General features: G+C 36.4%; 1 protein-coding gene across 6 annotated transcripts in view; it reads right to left on the bottom strand.

Moving 5' to 3' along the window:
• The window catches only part of VTI1A (vesicle transport through interaction with t-SNAREs 1A), a 284,395-nt gene that overhangs the window by 217,492 nt on the left and 43,648 nt on the right, over positions 1-23,255 (bottom strand). For 4 of the 6 annotated variants that reach the window (XM_064464161.1, XM_064464158.1, XM_064464159.1 and 1 more), the window contains exons 4-5: positions 10,952-11,029; positions 4,665-4,685 (exon numbers count right to left, since the gene is read on the bottom strand). In XM_064464161.1, coding sequence (XP_064320231.1) covers positions 4,665-4,685; positions 10,952-11,029 — 99 coding nt within the window. The remainder of the gene's footprint in view (positions 1-4,664; positions 4,686-10,951; positions 11,030-23,255) is intronic. The other 2 variants (XM_064464160.1, XM_064464157.1) reach the window with 1 other exon arrangement.

Raw genomic sequence — 23,255 nt, 5'->3', positions numbered from 1 at the left:
AAACATGGAATACATGCTTCGCTCTTATTACATGAACTCACAAAACAGAATGCGACTATCATACGGGAAACCTGTCTGAAGAGCATTTCCAAAACAGAGTGCTGTGTGACACATGTCTGCCAGCACCTATGATTTCTATTCAACTATAGTTTGATGAAACCATCACTTTAAACGCAAGTGGTAGTTTTTAACATGAACTTAATTTTCAGCAGAGGATATATTTCCTTTATGCGTACTACTCAAGTGAGGTGATAAAAACCACGAGCTATTCATACAGAATACTGAACAGCATGAATATTCTTCAGACTGTTTGATGTAACAAAGATGTAGAAACAAAACACTGGTTTCTTGATTTACACATCTTATGCCTAAATATATATATGAATATATAAATAATACACACGCGCGCAGGTGTAAGATATTTTTCCCAGAAGTCATTTGCCCATTTATGAGATAACAATAAACTCTAGTAAAAATGTGTTGTCCGATGCATTTTCACTTGGGGAGTCTGCAATAGTGAAAAAGTGAAATTACTATTTTCATTAGTTTGTTCTCCATCCAAAATGCCAGTATTTTAACACTTAAGCTCATTTCCTTTGGAAATTTGATCCTAGACTAGATCTAATTAAGCCATCAAAAAAGAGAAGCCTCCCCCCCCCCCCAGTGTAAACACACACACCTCTCTGAGCACCCCTTTACCCAAAAACAACATTTTGGATATTTGTCAAAAAAATATTTCCTAGAACTTTGCCTTGTTGACAGATGTCATTTAAAAATTGAAGAAATGCTTTCTAATAATAATAAAAAAAGGAGGTGCCATACATATTATCTGAGTGGCTGTCTACCGAAACGATCTACCTTGCTCTAATGAGCCCCTATGGATCTTGGGAGATGCAAGCTGTATTGACATGCACACTTAAGCTAATACACCTAGACCAGTGCCTCCAAGCTCTAGCAGCCAGGGATGCTGACAGAATATCTCGCTTCTATCTTCAAAGAAAGGAAGTGATTAGTATGTTATCATTACCATTCAAAACGTGATTTCCCTATTCCCTCCCGGCATAGGTGACACATCTCTGAGATGCGGCCAGACGATCGAGGCAGCTAAAGCCACATCAAAGCTTGCCTTGAATTTTTTCTTTTTTTTTTTTCCCCTCTTTTTTTTTTTTTTTTTTTTTGGAAATCTTTAAAACAATGCATTTAGATCAGCACTGATAGGACCCAATGTGAAGGTCAGGAAAGCTGCAATAACAGTCTATAATAATTAATAGAGTTGTCTAATACACAGTGGATAGGTTAAGAGTAAATTCCAAAAAAGCCTTTTGCATTCATGGGGGGCAGACCACCAAGGAAAAAAAAATCAGCACAAGCACTTAATAAAATTTAAAACCGTAAGTTACAATGCTGTAATTGAAACCATGACAGCAAGTAGAGTGGTGCATGTTCTTAGTACTTATTGTCAATCCAGATAATTAGTGTTAATTTTGCTTAATTTTTTTTAAAGGCATGTTTTCATAACATCTGTTGGTTCCTCTCCACTGCCCATTTGAAGAAAAAAAAATATCAAGTGTAAGCCTGCCGTGCCTTTCTCCAAATACTGCCCCCGAATGATATTAAAGAACAACTAGTGTTAAATATTTTAAACTTTGCAAAAAATATCAGAAACCTAACACTATTACACAGAAGTCTCAGGAAAGAAAAGTAAAAGGAGGGGGATATAAAGAATGAGTTTAGAAGGTAAGAATCCTAAAAGTTAGAGGGAGATACGTTAAGAAACAAAGCAAACAAACAAACAAAACCAAAAGAACATAGCCTGGGAATGAGCACAAGGAGTGGAATATTATAATTACAGAACAGATGTATAGTGCTGTAGTGGTATACTGGAAGTGAAAAGACTATCCTGCTATGTTAAGGGAGAGGGGGCGAAATAATCGGGTTTCACATTACAATGTCGAAGAGCTACCCAACAGAAAGAATTAGCGCCTAACTGTATATTTTTATATACACTATATAAGCCACATTTAATCTAAAAAGTAAATCACAAGCCCACAGTTCAGTTCAGTCTTACTGCGAGCAATTAGAACACTAAAGCCCTGCGAACGTGGTGCTAACGTTAACTCAGAGCTGTTTCCTACTTGGTTTCAGAACCTTTCCACCCAAGCCATTCTATAATGAAACCTAATTTTTATTGTAAAGCGTGATGTTATTTACGTTGTTTGGGTTTGGAGGCACCCTGTCCTTTGGTCATGAAATCAATGCCCTACAGTAGCAGCTGATGCTTTCAACTGCTCCCCACCCCTCCCCAAACTCCTTATCCCACAGTACCCCCCGCTCGCTGTGAGGTGGGTAGCGAGGTGATTCAGTGCGCCTTGCAGCTTCAGTAACAGCTTCTATCTGGAGTTATATAAGGAAGTTTTGCAAAGTGGCACGCTATCACTAGAGATTTAGTCATTCCATGTGGGCTGGATTCAAACTGAGAACTCAGGAGCTCAAAAGACAGAGCGACTCAGCCTCCGTGGAAGCCTGTGTACGGCAAGTGTACTAGAATAGAGCCCTGTAATGAGAGGAAGCGCAGGTTTTATTAACAAACAGTGTGGCAAACCGCAATTTCTTTTAAGATCAGTTCATACCTCCTTAGGAGAACTATAATTGGGGATGCCTTGATGTTTCACTATGTGATGAGTTAAGAATTATGCCTGAGTCACTGTACTAGCCTTCATTTAAACTTTAATGTGCATTTTGCATTGGGTATAAAAACACCACTGCAATTACAACCTATTCAACACATAGTGCGGACCTAAGTGCAGAGAACAGAATGTTAACAATTGTTTTTTAAAGTATTTCTCTCTCTACCTGTACAATTTTGATCTAGACAAAATAAGAAATCCCTTTATTTAGTCCTATTTGCTGCTGCTCTCACAATATGCGGAGAGATGAAAAAGTAACTTATGAGGCTATCAAGGAAAAGCAAAAACGAAAATTACCAGAAGCAATGTCAAAAATTTTTAGGCAGCTAACAAAGAGGATTTATAAGCTCCAAAAGGTATGACTGAGTTCAGTTTAGCTCCCAAGTTGCAGCCCTTTGCAATAACATCCTAAATTTTCTTATTTGCCTTCATAGCTATTTCAAAAAGAAGAGCAGTTAAGTAGCAGCTTTGTTCTGCATATCTGATTAAATTTGCAGGGTAAATTTACAAATTAGGAATCTTTGTGTTTATAAACAACTATAATCTATGTTTGCAAGGGAAAATGGTCCTACTACATTATTTCACAAAAGCACAGGAGCAGACGTGCAGGTGTTATTAAACGGATGAGCAAATGAACCCTGCTCTAAAAAATCTCAGAAATCAGGCTGTACAAACCCTTGCAACAATATTGTCATCTGTTTAAATACCGGGACTATTGGGGAGGGGAGCTCAGCAGTGGTGGGAGGGCTTTTATGTGGTTACATGTTTATTTTGTCTGGGTTTTTTTTGTTAACTGTTTTATTCTGTAGCTTTAGCATATTAATATCAGCTCCACAAGAAGAGGGAAAAATAAGGCATTCAGGGCGCTCGTGAAAGTATCTTTTTATCACAAATATCTTACTGTTTTTAAGAATTCTCTGTAATTGTCCCTAATCTGGTTACTTTACAATTCTTTGTCATCACCGTTTCTAAAACTTACAAATCCTTTCCTGCAGAGCTCAGTATTCATTACTGATATGTCTGGGCACACACGTTTCAAAAAGAAGATACCAGACAAACAGGTGATGTTAAAATACTCATGCTTCTAAATATATTTATTCAGATACTTCACTGGTTCAAACTCTCCATACGAAACCCTTCAGAAACCTGACCTATAAGTAATCTTGACTTTACTGAGACCTTCTTTTTGGCGGCTGTTGGGAAATAATAAAAAAAGGCAGTTCAGATACCTGCTTTGCTATAGCAGTAAGTAACAGAGGAGATTAATTTCAGAAAATATACTGAAACATTTGAGGACCTGACCATTAAAACAGGCTTCTCTCTCTAAATATTTATGAGTCGTTTTATAACTGGAAGAAAGGTGTTCTGGAATACTGATCTCTAGTGTTATACCTACAGATCTACAGCACTCACAAATAAATAATAAATATCGATATGTGTGCGTAGGTCTACCTGCACTGTATTTTCAGTGGGCATACAATATCCAACATAACACATAAGCTACTTGAATACCTCACACCAAATTCAAAACATTGTGAAATATTGTGTAATTTTTACAGTGTTTCAGCACAGGCTTTTACCAAAGGAATGCTTTCACTTTCAATACCAGTGTCTAAATGTATTTACCCTATCAAAGATTTTGTGATGCAAGCATGATTATTACTGCACCTGATTTGATCATGGTATTCTAGCAGAGATCAAATAATAGGGGTTTTTTTCCCTTCTTTTTCTAGTGCCTTTAAAAAAAATTTCCACTATCAAAGAATGTTAATTTCTAAGGTTTGATCTAGAGATTCCTATGTAAGTATACAATTATTAGGGAAAAAGAGGCACAACAGTGAATATTTTAAAGCAATGTAATCAATATTTTTGCTTTGTGTAGATTTCCCTGCAACAATGAACAAAAAGATCTACTTCAGATTTAGAAACTCAGCTTTAAAGGGAAAGCTAGACAACAAAAAGCAAGAAAGTACTCACCTCTTCACGTAATTTTATCAACTGCAACATGAACGCACAAAAAAGATAAAAAGGAAAGAAATGGCAGGAAAGAAAGATCAGTTGTGTGACAGGATACAGAATTAACATTGACAATTTATCTGTTTACATGTTTAGCATTTAAAAATCACAGACAAACACATTAAAAGAACCTAAACATAGACTACATGCAGAGTTTTTTGAACGAATAAAGATCACTTTCTCACACTGTCACATTAAACAAAGAGAATAGTGTGAAATTCTCTTTTAAACCACATCTAAGACACCATCATGAAATAAAGGGGAATGACTTCATAGAAGTCTATATTATAAAGAAAAAAACAAGTTTACTATTCCTCTCTTCGAAGCTGAAGTGGTTTTGTATATACAAGTTTTCAGAATGTTTTCTGTATATTTTAGTTGTGACAACTGATTTCTTATTTTACTAGCAGACCTAACTTATTAATAGATGACTGCATCTTTATAGTATCTAAGCAGTATTTCAATTTATATATACCTGAGTTCTAATGTAACTATATTATCTAATTTTATTATCTAACCTCCTATAGAGGGTTTTTTCCAGTTAAAAAAAAATGAAGCAGCTTAGTTAAATGGCTCAGGTTTATGATTTATTGCAAGGCATATTTAAAAACAGACAAAGGAATAGGGAACAACAGGAAAGATATTTCCCTCAGAAAAGATCCATTCCAGGTTCTTAATACTAGACCACTACACTGCGTGTGTATATATACACACAAAGTGTGTGTGTGTGTGTATACTTATATGGTATATACATTTATATTTATCACTTTATGCCTGTAAATCAACACAATATAACACTATTAACAGTATTGCTCTGGCAGGTTTACTATAAAACTAAATAAAACCCCAGTCTGATTATCAAGCTATGTTGTAATATGCTCTCCCCTTAGAGAGACAGACAAATTATTTGTACTGGAACAAAACGTATAATTACTCACAACAAATGTCTGCATAAGAGTGGCTCTTTATAAAAAATTACAGTTCTCACCGATTCCAGTTGAATTCGAAATTACAACAGCTACATCATTATCTCAGTTTATGCTGATACTTCACCTACAGTTTCATAACACTAATTTTCAACACGTGTGTGAGCTGAGAATGTTTACTACTAATAAAGTCTCCCCAGCACGAAGGAAACAAAAGAACCTCCATCATTCTCTATTGTTTCATATGGCTCGTCTGTGAACCCCGTTACCAAAACGGACGACAAGGCTCTAACTAGATGTAATTAGGAGGGCTACTGCCACACGGACTCAAACTGAAACGGCTCTTCAGTACGGAGCTAAAGGAACTTTGCTAGAATTTGGTACAAAGAAAACTGCATTGTCCGCCAAACCGGCGCTTAAATTCAAGTGCTTGGCCTATCATAAATTGGTCTCTTTCTCCAGATCTTCCCCCCCTTTTTTCCCCAAAAAGGCAAACATTAAGGCTCTTTAGAAAGAGACGATCTGGGAGTTGATCACATAGCTATCTTTTCTTTCTGAGGCCACCATTCTTCAGCTGGCTATGATACTTAAAGGGCCAAAGTTTAAAACTACTCTCCCGCGATAGAGCCCGTTGTGGCATGCCACCCTGCTATAGTCAATGAGAGTTTTAAAATGCTGCACATTTGTTTTTTCAATAGGTCCCAAACAAAAATGTTCTATCTTGTTTGTGCTGCATGGCTGAATTTAAGCTCTGCATAGGATTTGCAGCTAAGCTAAGTAATGGGAGAGGGGTTTGGGGTTTTTTTTTAACATTGGCTGAAAGATATTCATTCAAATTAACAAAAGATGTATTTTTCCCCCGTTTAACAATGCTCTTGATGAAAATGTGTTACCTTTACTTTCCTATTTTGAATATTTTTATTATGCTCACCGCTCAACTGTAAACAGCATTAAGCCGTGTTCAGCCACCATTTTAGGTTATGATAATCAGCATATTTTTGAAACAAAGATTATTTTTTTTTTGCAATACAGAATTCGATACAAGAGGTAATCTGTTCCTTTGTAGGCTAAAAAAAAATCTGGTTTACGCTGGTTTGAACCAGTGGAATCTCTTGTGGCTAAGCCTTCTGCTGTGACTAAAATCAAAACTGCACCGCAGAGAGCGAGGGAGCGAGACGGGATGTGTGTGCGCGCGCGCGCGTGTGTGTGTCTGTGAGGCATGTCACGTGACATAGAAAACTACCGAATTTTTTTTAAAAAGCTGATAACGCTACCGCCGTCTCTGTCCGCATATAGATAACGAATAAATGCTGAACTCTATTAAACGCCCTTTACACATTATCGTGGGTCGGACACACAATTTTCTGAACTTATGATGACAGTCTATTTATTTTGCTATAAACCCTCGGCATGTAACGAACAGATTTGTGTCTGGTAATGATCTGCTCTGCCAGGGCTATATGAAATGATACCGACCTTCTTTAGATCTTGGGGAATTAAATTGACCAACTTCACCCCCTGGTCTGTAGCTGAAGTTTGACACACTTTATGCACAGCAAGCCTGAATCTAATATTATCAGAACTTTGTAGTCAGAAATTAAGTAGCCACAAAATATTTGTTCACCACAAATCACATCTACAGCATATGTGTATACGGACACGCAATTTAACATAATGCTAATTTATTTAAACTTATTAAAGAAGATAGTTGCGAGAGAGAAAGGAATACTATTATATTTCAAGGAAGTTGGTAACACTGTACCTGACACTTTTTTGGTCAAGAATGATTTCTGATTTAACCCAACATCTACTTTTCAAAAAACACATGAATCACCACATAAAGCAGTTCTATGATTATTAAAGTTAAGCCAGAACTTTAAGCAGTGTACCATTGCACTGAAAAGACCAAAACTTTCAAGGGATTTGATAAACGTTGCTGGCCAGAATGACAAATAAGACTTGAAAGTAACAGAACCTGTTTAAGACCACTCCTGAAAAATAAATAACAACCCAACGCACACAGTAGGTTTTGGGGTTTGGGGTTGTCACGTGGGTTTCTTTTGATGGGAGAAGGGATGTCTCCTGAATTTCAATCTCTGTATGTGCCTTGTCTGACTACATTCACCCAATTCAAATTAAGAATAAATTAACGTATACTAAGCAACTAAACCCTAAATGCATTAAGAGCATGATGTCACTATTTTTTCTCATTAAACAAAGATGCATTTATTTTTTAAAAAAAAGCTTTGAATACCAGTATTGTATGATTCTTACAGGAAGTTTCTATATGCTTTAACTAGTTAACATTAAATTAGTTAAATCTTGGCATAATCATTATAAGGCCACAGTATTCTATGTTGTTGTCATCTACACATGATCACAGCTACTTGTGGGAGACATTTAGGAAAAAAGTTGATGACAAAAGTCCCATCATAATTTGCTAATTCTTCAATCTGTTCTTTGTACTTCAATCCTTCTTCTTGGGAGAACAACTGGAAACTCATACCTATGACCCTATTCATTACAGCTTATAACTTGGCTGTGTTTTGCTGTAACTCTACCTTTGAAACTCAAGTCAAAAAATAGAAGTTGAATACCAAAAGGATCCAAATTGTGCCCCATTTATTTCTAGACACTTAATATGGTTTTTCAAGCCAGTATACATCAAGTTCCTTTTTGTCTTCTCCCTCCACCAAAAACGTTTTGCAAATGTTTATCATGATGACAAAGACCATACCTAAAGCGTACAGCTCGTATCTCTTGCTTCCCTTGCGTAACACCCAGTCTAACCAGATATTCAGCATTTCTAGTGGCAGATTTTACCAATATTTGTGGATTGGTACAGGAGCAATTCTGAGCTGGCAACTTTTTTAAGCAATTCCTTTGTCAGGAGAGGAATCCCCCCTCTCCTCTCCCCTTTCAAAGTTTTGTTACTGAATTGGGGGGAAAAAAACCCCACCACCTTTCATTTTAAGTAATTCAACCTAAACCAAGCTGATTGATAAGTGAAAGTCCCACAATATTAGGGTGAGGGTCAATCCATCTACCTAGATTTACTTCCATCAGACAAAATTAAGCAAGAATTTGAAGCATCTTCAAATGTTTTATATAGCTGTAAGTTATATCTGAGCATCCTTTCATCATCTAGTTCAAGCTTTCTATTGATATAACGATGTGTAGGAGTGAAAGTGTATTAGACCTGCGGTTACTGAGCTAAATAAATACATTGATATAACATGGTCACTATAGGTAAGTACCCAAACCTTACACTTGATTTGGATAGACGGCCCATTCTGACAAGCTCAATGTCAGACTGAAGTTCTTGCACTTACTGCTTGTACCCATAACTACATGCATATAAGAGAAGTACAAATATCAATAATGATATTTCATAAGAAAAAGTCTGTAATATTGATTATTGGAACAACACATTGCATAATATTTTTTAGAATAGCAGAATTTACATATTGAAAAGAAATTAGTTGACTCCTTTATGGTGATAGTTCATAACATTTTTCAAGGAAAAAAAAAAGATCAGAAGTTTCAAAGGCATGGGGATAACGACTTCAAGTTGGGTTACGACAAAAAACTGTTTCCCCACCCAAAATGTCTTCCATTTAAGAACTGGTCATTTGGAAAAAGAAAAATCATGTTGACAAATGGTTGAAAGTATCATCTGGTTGCTTGAGGTCAGACCACGTTTCTTCCATCAAGTTTAGAAAGAAGATCGTAACTTGCAAAAAGTGCACATGTGATCCAGTTATTTAACCATTCCTTAAAAAGTGAAAATAAAATATTTTATCTCATCCCTACACATAAGATATTCTGTTATAAGTAAAGCTTCTTATCACAATTGCCCTTTTATGTCTGAATTCACGCAATTTTTTCTTGAAATGTAAAAATAGCAGCACCTTAAAAGAAATCAAATGAGAATCTTAACACTTTCACAGGCAGACTGTGAAACCCTTTCCATGAAATCATCCTTTCCATAAACTCATTATTTAGGGATAAAAACCCCTTGTTATTCTATTCAAATTTTGGAATCTCCCCTTGCCCAGATATATAAATATGAAGATTAATATCTTTTAAATTTAACCCTTCACATAGATATTAGAGCTCCTGTACACTATAGAGTCTACAGATATATTGTATCCTGTGTATAATTTCATTAATGTATGTATTAAAGTTTATTACATAGTTTAAAACTTACACAGAACATTTAATATACTGTATAAGATTAGGGCTTAAGGGGTCTGTGTTCTAAAATTCATTGTACTGGGATAAGTCTCCAAGTCTTTCTTTTTTCCAGTCCTTAGTGGAACTGAGCTTATACTGAGGATAGAAGATACTAAAAATTTCAGAGCACGGTTCTGATCCATTTCCTTATTTAATATTGCATTTATCAAGTAACCACTTAAACAAGCTTCACTTTCACTACCAAAATAATTTAAATGCTATCTGGTAAGAAGATAAAATCTGGTATTTCAGAAAACTTTCAAGTAACTTCTAACTCAAAATGCACAACTTTGATTACAGCTGACATGATTTTCAAAAAGAAAAGAAATTCTGCTTTCAGGCAGAGCTTGTCAAACAAGTTTCACCACCAAAAGAAATATTAACAGGTGGGTCAAAGTCCCCTGAATATAATGTTGCCTTTATAATTTTCAGTAGTCTGGTAGGATCCTCACTGTAGTGTCCAGAACAACAATACGGGTACAAGATTTTAAAAAAGCCTGAGGATTGTCAAGCTTTCCTTCATTAAAAGAGATGGATAGCACTCTGCATTCTAGTACAACGTGCATTATGAAAGCATGCTTTTATTAGAACAACTTGTGGTTTTGGTACAAGGAGAGAAAATCTGTTTAGGGAAGGAATCACACAAGGAAACTGAGTGGGGTACTGCCTAATTCTGAGAGAGCACTTTCATTTGTTTTGCCTGCCAGTGTTGATTTAATTATACTGCATTATTATCAAAGCTGCATTATGTACTTTTTTATTCCTTTTACATGTGTTTGAGGTGAAGACCTTGGCTTTGTCGGCAAACAGCGCGTTTCAAGTTATTTCTTAAGTACTAAATAATAAAGAAAAGAGAATAAAAGATTTTTTTTAAGATAGCAGACAGTGATCACAAGTTAAAGGGTTAAATGTAAGATCTCCAAGAAACATTTTGAAGTTGATTAAGACCCCAGCTTTGCATTAAACAGTATCACTTCCACATGAGTTGTTGCTAATGCTGTTAAGGAGCAGCTTGAGAAGCCCAGTGTGCCAGTGACCTCCTTCACCCTCCAGCCACCCACTAGGGCTTCTTGATTAGCATCCTACCTGGTTCTCTGAGGAATTCCCGTCATCCCCTAGGAGCTCATTCCGCACCTCATCACTGTAGGCGATCCGTGACCTTTTCTGTAAAACAAAAAGAAAAAAGGGTTAGGAAGTAAAGCTCCGAAGCCATTGGTATCAAGGCTGATCATCTTAAACCTCGAGAGCCCCCTAATGGATACCTATTTGATAAAAAAAAATCTGCAAGTGAAAGTTATTAAAAAGTTCAACTGCTGTATTTTGACAAATCTGCATGGCAAAACCTTTGCATTTCTAAGACAGCCACATCCTCAACTTATCAGCAATGAACACAGCTTCAGTGAAGCTCAAGGTACACAATGTGTGATCCCAGTTCTGATAATCAGGTAATCTTGACAAGCAATATACACTAATATCAGAAGCATTGAAGAAAGGCGCATGTAGGTACCAAATTTATTTTTCCGAAGAACACTTGCTAGGTGGATGCAGAACTCAGAGTAACACTGCAGTGATGCCATTAAATAGGAAAGGAAGATTGAGCTTTTCTTTAACAATATTAAAAAAAAACACAACAAATCTTGAACAACACACATTTGACAAAACTGGTTGAACTTAGGAGAGATGTAGAAAATTAACAAGTCTTTCCTATGCTGCTAAGGCTATGAAGGCCTAGAGAGAAAGGACCAGAAATCAAAGGGCAAAAGAAAGCAGAGAGAAGAGCAGTACAAGGAAACATTGGTTTACAGCAGTTTGTGGAAACACCACAAACCTGAGATAGTCATGACAAACAGTCATTACTCACAGCTTATGAGCACCAGATTTGCTCATGAACTGATCATCATATTGATTCTAAACTAGATCAAGTGCCAAGCAATGGAAAACAAATGTCTGAAGATGACAACGTTCAATGGAACAACAGGGAAGGCCATAAAGAGAACATCAGCCCAGCTTTCAATTTCGTTGTTGGCCAGATAACAGGCACTTGGTCAGTTAATATTCCTATATTCACCATAAAAGAGAGAAGGGATTTTCAACATATTGTCTAAAATATTTTTATATTTGAGTGCAATAATGATAAGTTTTATACTTTATCAGAGGAAGAAACCCAAGAGTAGCAAGAACTAAGCTGTAGGGCCTTCCTTTATTGATGGGAGCTTCCCTCACACACTGCCGCGGTAGTCACTACTGGTAGGAACTCAGCAAAACCAAATCCCTCCCAAAACCTTCCCTAATTGGACAATTGTGCCAAAAAAACCACGTTTTTGGGACTCGGGCACAGGAAACAACCCACTGGAAATTATACTAAGCACAGGGAAATTAATGACCTTTGTGACAAAGAAGTTCAGAAGTGGGTCAACCTTTCCGCTAGGAACCTAGCGGCAGCGTAAGCCTTGTATTGGTCATCTCAGGGCAACACATTTTACCTTTTTACCCTGTGTAGCTCACCCTTTTTCACCATCGCCATCGTTACAATGCTTACCAGTTTGTGATTCAGTTGCTTGTATTCAGATCTAGATTATATACTAAAGCTACAGATGTACGTAGCAAGGACAAAGCATACCATGGACCTACTACAAGAGCTGAATTGCGCCAAATCTTTTGGAGATCTCAGCTGTCACAGTTTCATACTAACCAAGCTAAAGTAGTCTACAGCATTAAAGGAAATGAGAACCTTTAAACAGGCTGTGGTATCAGAGCTGCCTGTTTAAATTATTCATTTCATCACTATGGGGGACTAAAACACTCCACAGTATGCAAGAATATCATATGGAGATAGGTTTTGTTTTTCTCTTTTTTCACCAAAAGCCAACAAATTGGCATAGATTGCTCAATTATATTATTTTCCTATTTTTATTTGATACACATCAAACAAGGAAGGAAATTACAAATATATACCAATAAATATCTAATCTTCTTTTCTGATTAAGATTCAATCTTTCCATTTGAGGTCTAGTAGTTGAACTGTACAGTCTCTCCCAATTTTACAAAATGACTCGGCCCCATTGATTCTGTTAGTGTTGAATGTATTTATCATTATTATACTGAGATGAGGAGCATGATGCTTCATAAGCTTGTTCTCCAGTGAACAAGTTGCCTAATTATATGTAGAGACTGAGACGGTCCTTGGTTACACATCATTTATTTGAAAGATTTAACTGGCTGATATTCTCATTCATAAGAGCCTGCATGGAAGAAAGGAAAAAGAATATTCTTCACTGGAAAGAAATAAATGTTAACAGCAATACAATTTTTAGAGGCCCTTTATAATCCTTTATATCATCACCACTGAACTTAATAAATATATTTGTATCGTTGTTCTTTTATTGCAATAATCTGTCACGATCTGAAAATCAGCAATTATATTAGAAGAAATAACCCTTTGACTACAATTAGGTGTAACTCTTTGCCATAATCAATAAATAATTTGATACTACTTTTGATCACAGTTTCACTACCAAATGAATCAATAATATAAAAGGAAAGGCCTTTGAAATAAAGTGTTCATTTGTTCTTTCAGGATTTGTCCAAAATATCAATATCTTGAATTACTATTCTTATTTTTATTAAAGTAATATTGGCTAGCACTTTCAGATGTGGCTATCAAAATTAGTTCAGTTCATCTGAACTCAATGATTAAATAATTTTTAGATTTTTATTTTTTTTTTTAGTTCATAACCATCAGCTGTTTATAAATATGTACTTTAGCCAAATGCAAGAATGATAGTTTGAGCTGGAAATGTCACACACTCTGCTACAGTTTGAAGGAACCCAATTCATAATGCATTTTATAAATAGTTAATGACTTCTATACATAAGCTAACCAGGCAAATCAAGAAATTGTCAACATTTTTAGTCTTAGTTGTCAGTTACCACTGTCTACTGGTACTTTATATGTATGTTTCTAGAAAAGACAGAAGCTTTACAGAGTTTGTAATCCAAGGCATTTCTGGGCAGCTCAACATAGGTTGAAGAGGTTCTGTGTGCACTGTAAAGGTCTGTCATATACAGAAGCTTTCCTTGTATTTTGTATTTTCTTGTATAAACACAGACAAAAAGTCTAAGCACACAAGAGTTTTTAACTCAGCGTACATGTTTGCATTCAAATGTAGCATGCACATGAACACGCGACAAAAGGGTTAAGCTACTTTCTACAAGAACTTCAAGACAGAGAAAGTTTCAGGGGCTGTTTTAAATGTACTACAGTACCCAGACCTTCTGACAAGCAAGAATTTCTGATTCCAGGCAGATCTCTCTTGGTTTATGAACAGGATTTTTGCATACTGATTGGGTGATTTTCTTAAAGCCCTGTTCAAACAGATACACTTGCTCAGTTCTGTCTGGCAATTTGGCTTTAAACAATCTGTCTACTTGACCCAAGCTTTAACATTTCCCAATAGAACTGAGTGTGTTCATGGGCAAGCACAGCTAAATTAGAATTGAAATGAATTAACTCAGCTTAAACTAATTAAGATCTGTGATCTGCAGTACCACCCTCCTGTATGATTCTACATGTGAAGTAGGGTACATGTAACCAGACTGTAAGAATTCTGCTACACTCCTAATCTGAGCATAACAATGAAGTTCGTCTATTACTAAAGCATATGAGAAGTTAATTTCCATGGCCTACACATGGCAAAGCAATTGCTTAAATTGCCTCACCTGGGAATTTAATACAATGTTATCATCAGACCAGCCACACTGTAAATAGATTTATAATGCTTTCCATGTGCTAGGCTAGGTTGCATATGAATTAAGTAATGATCTGGTATTACAATACAATCAGCTAGTTCCCACACCTGGCAGACAGGATATTTTGCTAAATTACTACCTATACAGATACATCACAACATAAAAACAGAAAAGGCAAGGGGAAGAGAAACAATCTACATGGTGTATGACTGATTTTTTACATGGTAACCAAATAAGATGTAGGATAAGAAAGAGGTATCCACAATAATCTGTTTCCAACATCTGCACAACAGAACGCATACTTATTCACTTCTATTCAATTTTGGCCTAATTTTCCGCATTCTATACTTTAATTACTCATCCACATTCTGAAATGTTCCCATTAGTGAAGGCCAGAACTAGCCAATGCCCCCTCACTCCAATGCACTTTCAGCAATCAGCCAAATAATTGATATAAAGTAATGCACATTTTCATACATGAACTCAAAAATAGCTTTCCTCCTCCTAAATGCTACGCAGCCCCCGAACAGACGAGCAAACCTAGGTCCGTTTCAGACAAAAGGCCCAGCAAATCCTTTCGTCCCAGCCTCTCCATTTTCCAGACTCCTTGTTTTAAGAACAGATTAAACAGACTATTTTGGTGGAGTATGTGTAAACAAACAAAAAGGTTTATTTATCCACAAACATCTGGTTTCATACAAAATGCACAAGAATTTCCCAGTATGTATAAAGGGGTTAAGAAAATTTTCAGGCACCTGTTTCAGAGTTCGACCCTGCTCTAGATGTAAATAATTACTCAAGATTAGCATAACCAGAAATAATTTGTAGGAATAAATTAGATTTTATTTTCTGGTTTGAGAGTAGTCACTTTTACCATTGCTTTTGCTAAAAGCAAGGTGAAAAAGTGACCTGATCCTCAAATGGACTGATAAATACTGCAGAATTTACACTTTCATCTCTGCCTTTTGGAACAGATACGTAAATATCTTCTGCTAAGCAGAAACTGAAAAGAGACAGTTTAACAAATTTAGAAGAAAACTAAGTAATCCTACCTAACAGTCTTAAAGCATATTTTTTAAACAGAAACACAAAAATACTTCTTCAGGAAATAAGTGAAATTGCTTCAGAAACTGTGTTCAAACTTCAGTTTTCCAAACTTCTACATTTCTCTGTAAAGGGGATCCATGAGCAATAGACTAGACACTTCAGACTGCAATTTTAAAGGGGTTTTCCTGTTCCCAAGTAGCTTAGTTTTTACCGATTGAGTGTAAGAAGCAGGGAAACGATTACATAGGGCTAATATACAACCTGATGCAATGCTGGACATTCAAGCATTTCCTTATGAAAATAAAAACCCAAAGCTGATACATTTCTGTCCAAAAGGAAATAAAAACTATTCTACAAACCTTATGAAACTTCTGATTGAAAGAATCAATTCAATAGTATGCGGTGGCTGGCAAAAGTCAACGTCTAAGCCACTCCCCATCTTGCCTGCCCTCCGTGCATGCACACAAAAAAGATTGCAGGCAACTCTGGAAGAGGAATGCGCAACTTAAAACCTGTATTCTGCCACTCTGCCAAATGTCGCTGGCTTCCTACAACAGCAGAGGGAAATCAAACTTCGAGTGCTGATGTGACATTAATGCAGAGATAGTATCACCCATTTTAAGTAGAAGTCACAGGTCTATAAATCTTTTCAATAATCGTCATCAAACACACTTTTAGTTTCATTATGGGGTGAGGGCAGGGAGGAAGGTCAAGCAAACCCCCATGAGAATACAACACATTGTATTATGTTGGTCGTGAAAAATGCAGCTTCTGCCCACAAAACTACTTCCATCTCAAATTCATGACCAGTGGACCATGTATGTCACCAACATGGCTGATGCTTAAACAACCTGCCAGATTGCACGTGGGTAGGGAAGAAAACAGGTGACCTGTGAGTGAATTGTAACTCATCATTTCTGTGAATTTAAGGAGTAACAGAAGATGATTTCTATTGTGCAAAAGACATTTATATTTAGAAAAAAACAGCTTATATTTACCTGAGCTCTGCCTTTTAAACTTAATAACCTAGAAACAGAAAGATTTTTCAAAATTCAAAGGTCTGGAACTAACTGACCTCTTCCCCCTTCTATTTTTTAAAGGATGCTCGAAAAATCACTACCATCATTTCCCATTTAACAAGACCACATCTACAGAAGAGTAACATAATGAAATACAAGAGTTATAAATCCAAGCATGGAAAATTTCAGATAAGCATTGCTTGGGCTTGGATAGTGCTCTCCAAACACAAGAATTAATTAATCCCCTTAGCCTAGTGCTTATACCATTTTTTAAAATTATAATTACTCATCCTTCTGCTTGTTTGAAATACCATGCCCTATTACCAATTCTTGGTCCCTACATATACGTTACTTTATTCCTCCATCAGAATTCAGTTTCTCCAAGGTGCTTTCAGCTTTGAGCTGTTCTGCACAACAGTTTGTCTGCCTTTTTACTCTTGTGCACTAATCTCAAAAAAATATGCCAGGCACCAGCTGATGCATGAAGGGTGACTGAGTATTCCTGAAAATTTAACTGTAACCTCTCTGGAGGCCAACATAGTGACGTCTGCCAACTTGCAGCTATTCTGCTATCTACTGTTACCTACATCTGCTAGTCTGTTCCTCTAATCCGCTTTTCAGTACTCTAATTTCAGTATTTCATACAACTCCTTTCTATTGATCCCTTCAAATGACCATTATTATACTATCATATTTCATTATAAAACCTATCTTTACACATCTGCTTAGCTGGCTAAGTCAACCAACTTGCCTATTCGGTCAATAGAAATTCCTCTAAACTGTGCATGAGATGACTCAGGTTCATTCCTTCTCAGATTCACCTTCCAGAAAAGCCTAGTGCTTCCCTGTAACCATGCTGTGTGTGTTCAAAGACCAGTCTGATAATCTAGCTTGCTAAATTAAAAGTTGGCTGGTGCCATTTGCCTTGATACCTATAACAATCATTGGCATATATTTGCCTAATTTGTTGACAAAGGTTTTGCAACTTGCAGATCCTCCTTTGCCAGTCATTTCGATCAGCAATGCCAGAAGAAAAGGCAAGAACAAGGCTGTAGAGAGAAGAACACTCTCTCTCCCCAACTCAGACAACAGTTTGAAAATAAAGATACCTCAGCTGTAAGGCCACACCTGATACAGGGGTTCTCAGTGGGATAAATTCTGTTGTTGATAGCACAGGTCCACACTTGGTCTTGGAGGCAAAAGGGACATGTCTAGACTGTGCCAACAAAACATTTAGATGCAAGAATAGGAACAGCCAAAATTAAGCAGCTACTGTTGATCCTCAACTCATGTCCAGGCTAATCTGCAGAAGTGTTTAAGGACATCAGTATGATCACTCAAGACAATTCAGTTTCTATATCAAATCCTAGAAGACTCTCACTCCTAAAACAGATTTTAAAAAGTCACATCAGGCATTGGAAGTCAGTTGCTGACAGGCTGCTATTCTTCTCCAGAAGTCTCTGCCAGATATGAATAAGTTCAATTTAAAGATCAGCAAAACTAGGCTACAAAAATAAGCCTATTTTGAGTATGGTTTAACTACAGCAGATCTTTGCACTTAGAACTGGCATATGCACATAACAAGCAGATACGTAAGAGCTACAAGTTTCTCTGCAAAATTACCTTTTGGGGAAAATTGTTAAGGTCATCTCAACTCATCTCCTTGTTCTAATGACCAAACTCATAGTGGTTCCTTTTTTTTTATTCCTACTAAAGCTTGCTTTCGTTTCTTTTTTTTTTTTTTTCTTTTTAATGATGCCTATTATCATGCAACTTCATTGAATCATTTATCCAACCTATGCTATTTAGAGGACACGGAGCAACTGCACATCAGGATCATGTACCTCAGACTGTCTTGTGGCCCAAAAACTTTATGCTGTGTGATAGGTTCATAATTAACATAAAGGTTTGAAAAATCTTTGAGATGGAAGATAAACAGCAGTGTGCTGGACCAACAGGCAGATGAACTGAGAAAATTAAAATATGGAGCCATTTTCCTGCAAGGGGAGAATTTTATACTATAAAGGGCCGACCTTTAAAGAGAATGTTCCCAAAGCCAGTGAAGCAGGGAGAAAAAAAAAAATCTTAAGGAGGCCTAAGGTTTTTTAACTAATTAGCTCACACATGGTAAAGGAGGATAAACACCTCAGATAAACCAAAACATTAAATGTTCATTAAAACTTCTTTGTTTCAGACTGTATTTCCATCTGAAGCCTAGGTTCCCGTTGCTAACGGTAACAAGACATCTGCTGGTACTTTCCACCAGCTCCTTCCTTTTCCAGAAAGAAGCATCCAAGTGTTCCTTCCTTCCTCCATTTGTTACTTAACTGTCTCCGTCAGCCTGTACCTGCACTCTCTGGCCAGACGCTACAAAGATCGGCAACTGAAATGAAAATCTCTAACTGGGCTGCAGCAGTTGCCATTCTTGAATGCCACCACTGTCTTTTCCAGCTCTCCCACTCCCTGGATTTCTAACAGGAGGTAAAGACTAGGAAAGCTGCTATTTTTTAGGCTTTTAGGCTTTCCAGTTAAAAGTAAAATTTTGCTACAGAGCTCAGGTCTATTAATAGATTATACATTTCATCCAATGTGAACTCCAAGAGTAAAAACTGAAAGGAAGCCATAAAGACAGATCTCATTTCGGACACTTAGAATGAGGGCAAGGGAGATGAATGAAATGTTTCCAAGGCAGCTGCATTGTCCCACCTACATTTGTGTCACCCTGATAGGATCTATTTTAAACTAAAGAAACTTAAGCAGGCCTTTCCAAAAATACTTTTTAGTGCATAAAAAGCTATTTTTAAGCATTGTCCTTCTTTCACTGAGCATACACACTCTCTCTGAGGGGCATCTTTCCACCCGTACACCAATACATGTTTTTTAATTGCTGAAAATAATACACAGAATAAGAAAATTCCAGTTGCGCCGTAAAAATATTAATCATAATAAATATTAAAAACCCTATTCAATGAGAGTAAGAGAGGATAATTTCTGACTTCACCATTAAATACAAAATAAAATAAAACTTGATGTAAAGAACAATTAAATAGAAAAACAACATAATTAAGGTGGTTTGCATGCAAATATACCCACATGGTGCTCATTCTGTGTATTTCAGTGCAAGTACTTTGGACCATAAGCACATTAGCTCAAACTATCGATTAATAAAAAGGAAAATGAAAAATACTTTCTGTATAATGCAGCCCAGTCAAAACTGACTTTTGGATTTTGCTGTCTGTGCTTCCTGAATTTATTATTTTTGCCCTGACATTATTTAGCTGGGATTCCTTTCCTTCCTTCTAGATCATGTACACTTATACACAGACACATTGCCTTATCTGAAAAAAATTGCTTGAGTTTAGTAATTTTAGTAGTTAAGTGGTCACAATTGGGCTTTGAAGTTTGCAGCAGATTGAAGGAGGAGTAAATCTGTACCTTCACTGCTCCCCACCAGGCACTACCGGGACAGAACCAGTTGTTTCATGCTGTGTTAAATCAATAGCTAATATGATAAAATACCAGCCCAATGTTCAGACATGGCATTTTCTAGTTTTATCACAAGCTGGTGATTAGCAGTTGTTGCTTTACACGAGCGGAGATAAAAGTCAATAACTAATCCACTACCTATAATTTATCTAACTAAAGTCCTCCTCCTTTTTATACTACTTCTACATTTGAGTTCCTTGGTCTCCCTCATTCAGTGAAAATACTTATAACAATACTCCTTTTTTTTAAGTGCATAAAATGGATGAAAAATTATTATTATAATGCACATTATCTCTATCAAAAATAGCCACGCCAAGTCCTCCCCTACTTGGTTTACTTCTTCAGAACTTAAGTCTTAGGCCTTGTAACACAGTGTAGCAGAAAGGCAGAATATTTATACAAAATATTGGTATTTACAAAATATTTGGCATTTAAAGTGTCTTTCTGATAGACAGGCTTCAGCTAACTTGTTATTTTTCCCCTTACCTGTAGCACAGTCAGAAGCTCTGCCTCTAAGTGGACCAACATACAACAAAAAGAATAATTAGAAATACTGATACTGGCAGTAGCTCATTTCCCAGTAAATATTGATGTCCAAACTCAAAAAATTCATGGAGTATTTCTGTTTTGTCCCTGTTCCTATGTTGTCACCAACAATGCTTACACATTTCTATTGATCTTGTTTATAGCTGCCTAGATTTTCACTGTCAAGACAATGTAGTGTGAACCTTAAGGAAAACCTCACTTTATGTAAGACTGCATAAAGACTGCCGTTATCAGTCAAAGCTTCAATTAGTCCAGAACTTGTACTGCCTCCTATAGTGGCCATTAATGGATAACAAGGGGAAATCTTTAGGAACAGAGCAGGGATGGAATGATTCTCATTTCAGTAGATGCGGCCAGTTTCTGATGATCAGCAGTTCAGGGAGTTTAAGGTACATCTAAGATCTTCGTACTTAATAAACCTTGATGGTTACTGCTTATATAATACTTCTTTTATTTAAATAGCAACTGAGCAAGCATTCACGCACAAGAAAAAAGATGTTCAGATCTCAATATTAGGGTAAAGATTAAATTCAAAAGTTATCCCACTTTTCATTTGAACAAAACTGAAGTGAAGCTCCAAAGAAAAAAGGTAACATTAAAATATCAAAAGCAATTAATTTGTATCACAGAATGGTGTAACATCTCTTCCATGGGGCACATACTGGCAAAATGAATCTAGTTCAGAGGTTCTCATCTTTACAGGGTAAACTCCACAGTTAGAGAAAGATTATCTGATTAATCACTCCAATTTCTGCTCATACAGGTCATTTGCTCTCCCAATCTCTTAATAAACTATGGCAAATATTCAAATTATTCAGGTTAGAAAAACAGAACTACACTTTATAGTCATATTATATCTCCACTCAGTGCCTTTGAAGTGCAAGAAAGGCCCAGTACCATTTGACCAAACATCTGTCCCTCCACCCCACCAGCTGTTCGTGTATGGCACAGTTTAGAAACTTCTGGTATAACAAAGCTGTTAGCATCAAACAAAGATGATCTGATACAAAGGAAACAAAGTTCAATAGCATATGGCAAACATAATTTTTCCAACTACAATTCGCAAACCTGACATGCAAAACCAACACAGAAAGAATATCAGGAACGGAAGGAGAACAAATCCAAGTATGTAACACATATCTGGATTTTTGATTCCTAAGCATTCAGGGACAGACAAAATTTTATGTAATAAACTCAGGTTAAAATTTCAACCTAAAAATGAACTCACACAAAGTTAGAGTGATAGCAACTATTCTACTAAATTCCCCATGTGGTGCACCCACTGTTCTTTTTTTCCCCTCCCATCATTCATTAGTCTTACACTTTTCACAGTTTGTACCTTCTTCCCCCAGTTTATCACATGCTTTCTCCAGTGCAACCATACTTACCCCTTTCTATCACAAAGTGTGATGAAACATCATATTTTGTTCCCTTTCCCACCACTCATTTTGCCATTCCCTACTGGTCCTCTCCTAACGTCCCTCTCAAGTCCCACACAGGATCATATCCCTTCCAACAAACGAGCAGTCATCTTGAAGAGAACATGCTGCCATTTGTCCATTGTCATTGTCCACTGTTACTACAGGCAGTTGATGGTTCTACAGAATAATGGCAACTGTTATAATAAGATCACAACAGTTTCAAAGACTTCTGAAGTAGTGGCCCCAGGGAGAAAGTTGAGGTGATTGTTGGGTGATTTTATACTTTTTTCCCCTTAAACTGAGATGTATATACCTAATAATGCATGACCTAAATCATTACAAGAACTGTTGACTCTGACTAAAAATGGACATTTATTGGCAGCAGGATGATGAAAATCAATATATTTTTGGTTTTTAAATTTACTGATCATCAATTTGCATGTTGGAAATATTTTGTTATAACCTTTCTGCGAAAGAGATGGAGAAAGTTCCATAGAAGGTTAAGAAAGAACTGAACAGGCAAGACGTATTCCAGTCTGAAAGATCAAGAATAAAAGCAAAATATGGTTCCACCTGATCTTGAACACACTGTATGATGAACCATTTATACTTTTCTTCATTTAGTTACCTAGATTTTCCAAGGCATTAAAAATGCATGATCATAGAATTTGATTTAACAGATCAGTAAATCTACAGATGAGAGACAAATAAGAAAGAATTAGGGTCTTTCAGGAGATACTTGTAAGTAAATGGATAAACAATTGACTAGTACATTTGTGTATTAAAAAAATCCTTAGATAAAATGGCAGTGATTTCATACTCAAAGATATCCTGAGAATTTCCAAGTATCAAAGGATATACAAGTTGCCCATAAAGATGATCTTGGATTAACACATTTTAACTAGCAAGAAGCCTTCAACACTAAATTAATGGCTTGGATGGCTGTCAGCCTGGGAGAAACTTCACTCGCAGTAAATCAGACGAGGGGTACTTGAGCGTTTGCTCCAAAATGTAAGAGATTCCACAGTTAAGCAGCAAAAATGGGATGCATATTTGCATACTGTTGATTTGGGGAATATATTTATTTGGGAATGAAAAGCACTTATTGTACCTTAAAAACTT

This window comes from Phalacrocorax carbo, chromosome 12, assembly GCF_963921805.1.
Source record: "Phalacrocorax carbo chromosome 12, bPhaCar2.1, whole genome shotgun sequence".
Taxonomy (NCBI): Eukaryota; Metazoa; Chordata; class Aves; order Suliformes; family Phalacrocoracidae; genus Phalacrocorax; species Phalacrocorax carbo.
Note: the sequence above shows the minus strand (reverse complement) of the source record. Positions and strands in the feature narration are given on the sequence as shown.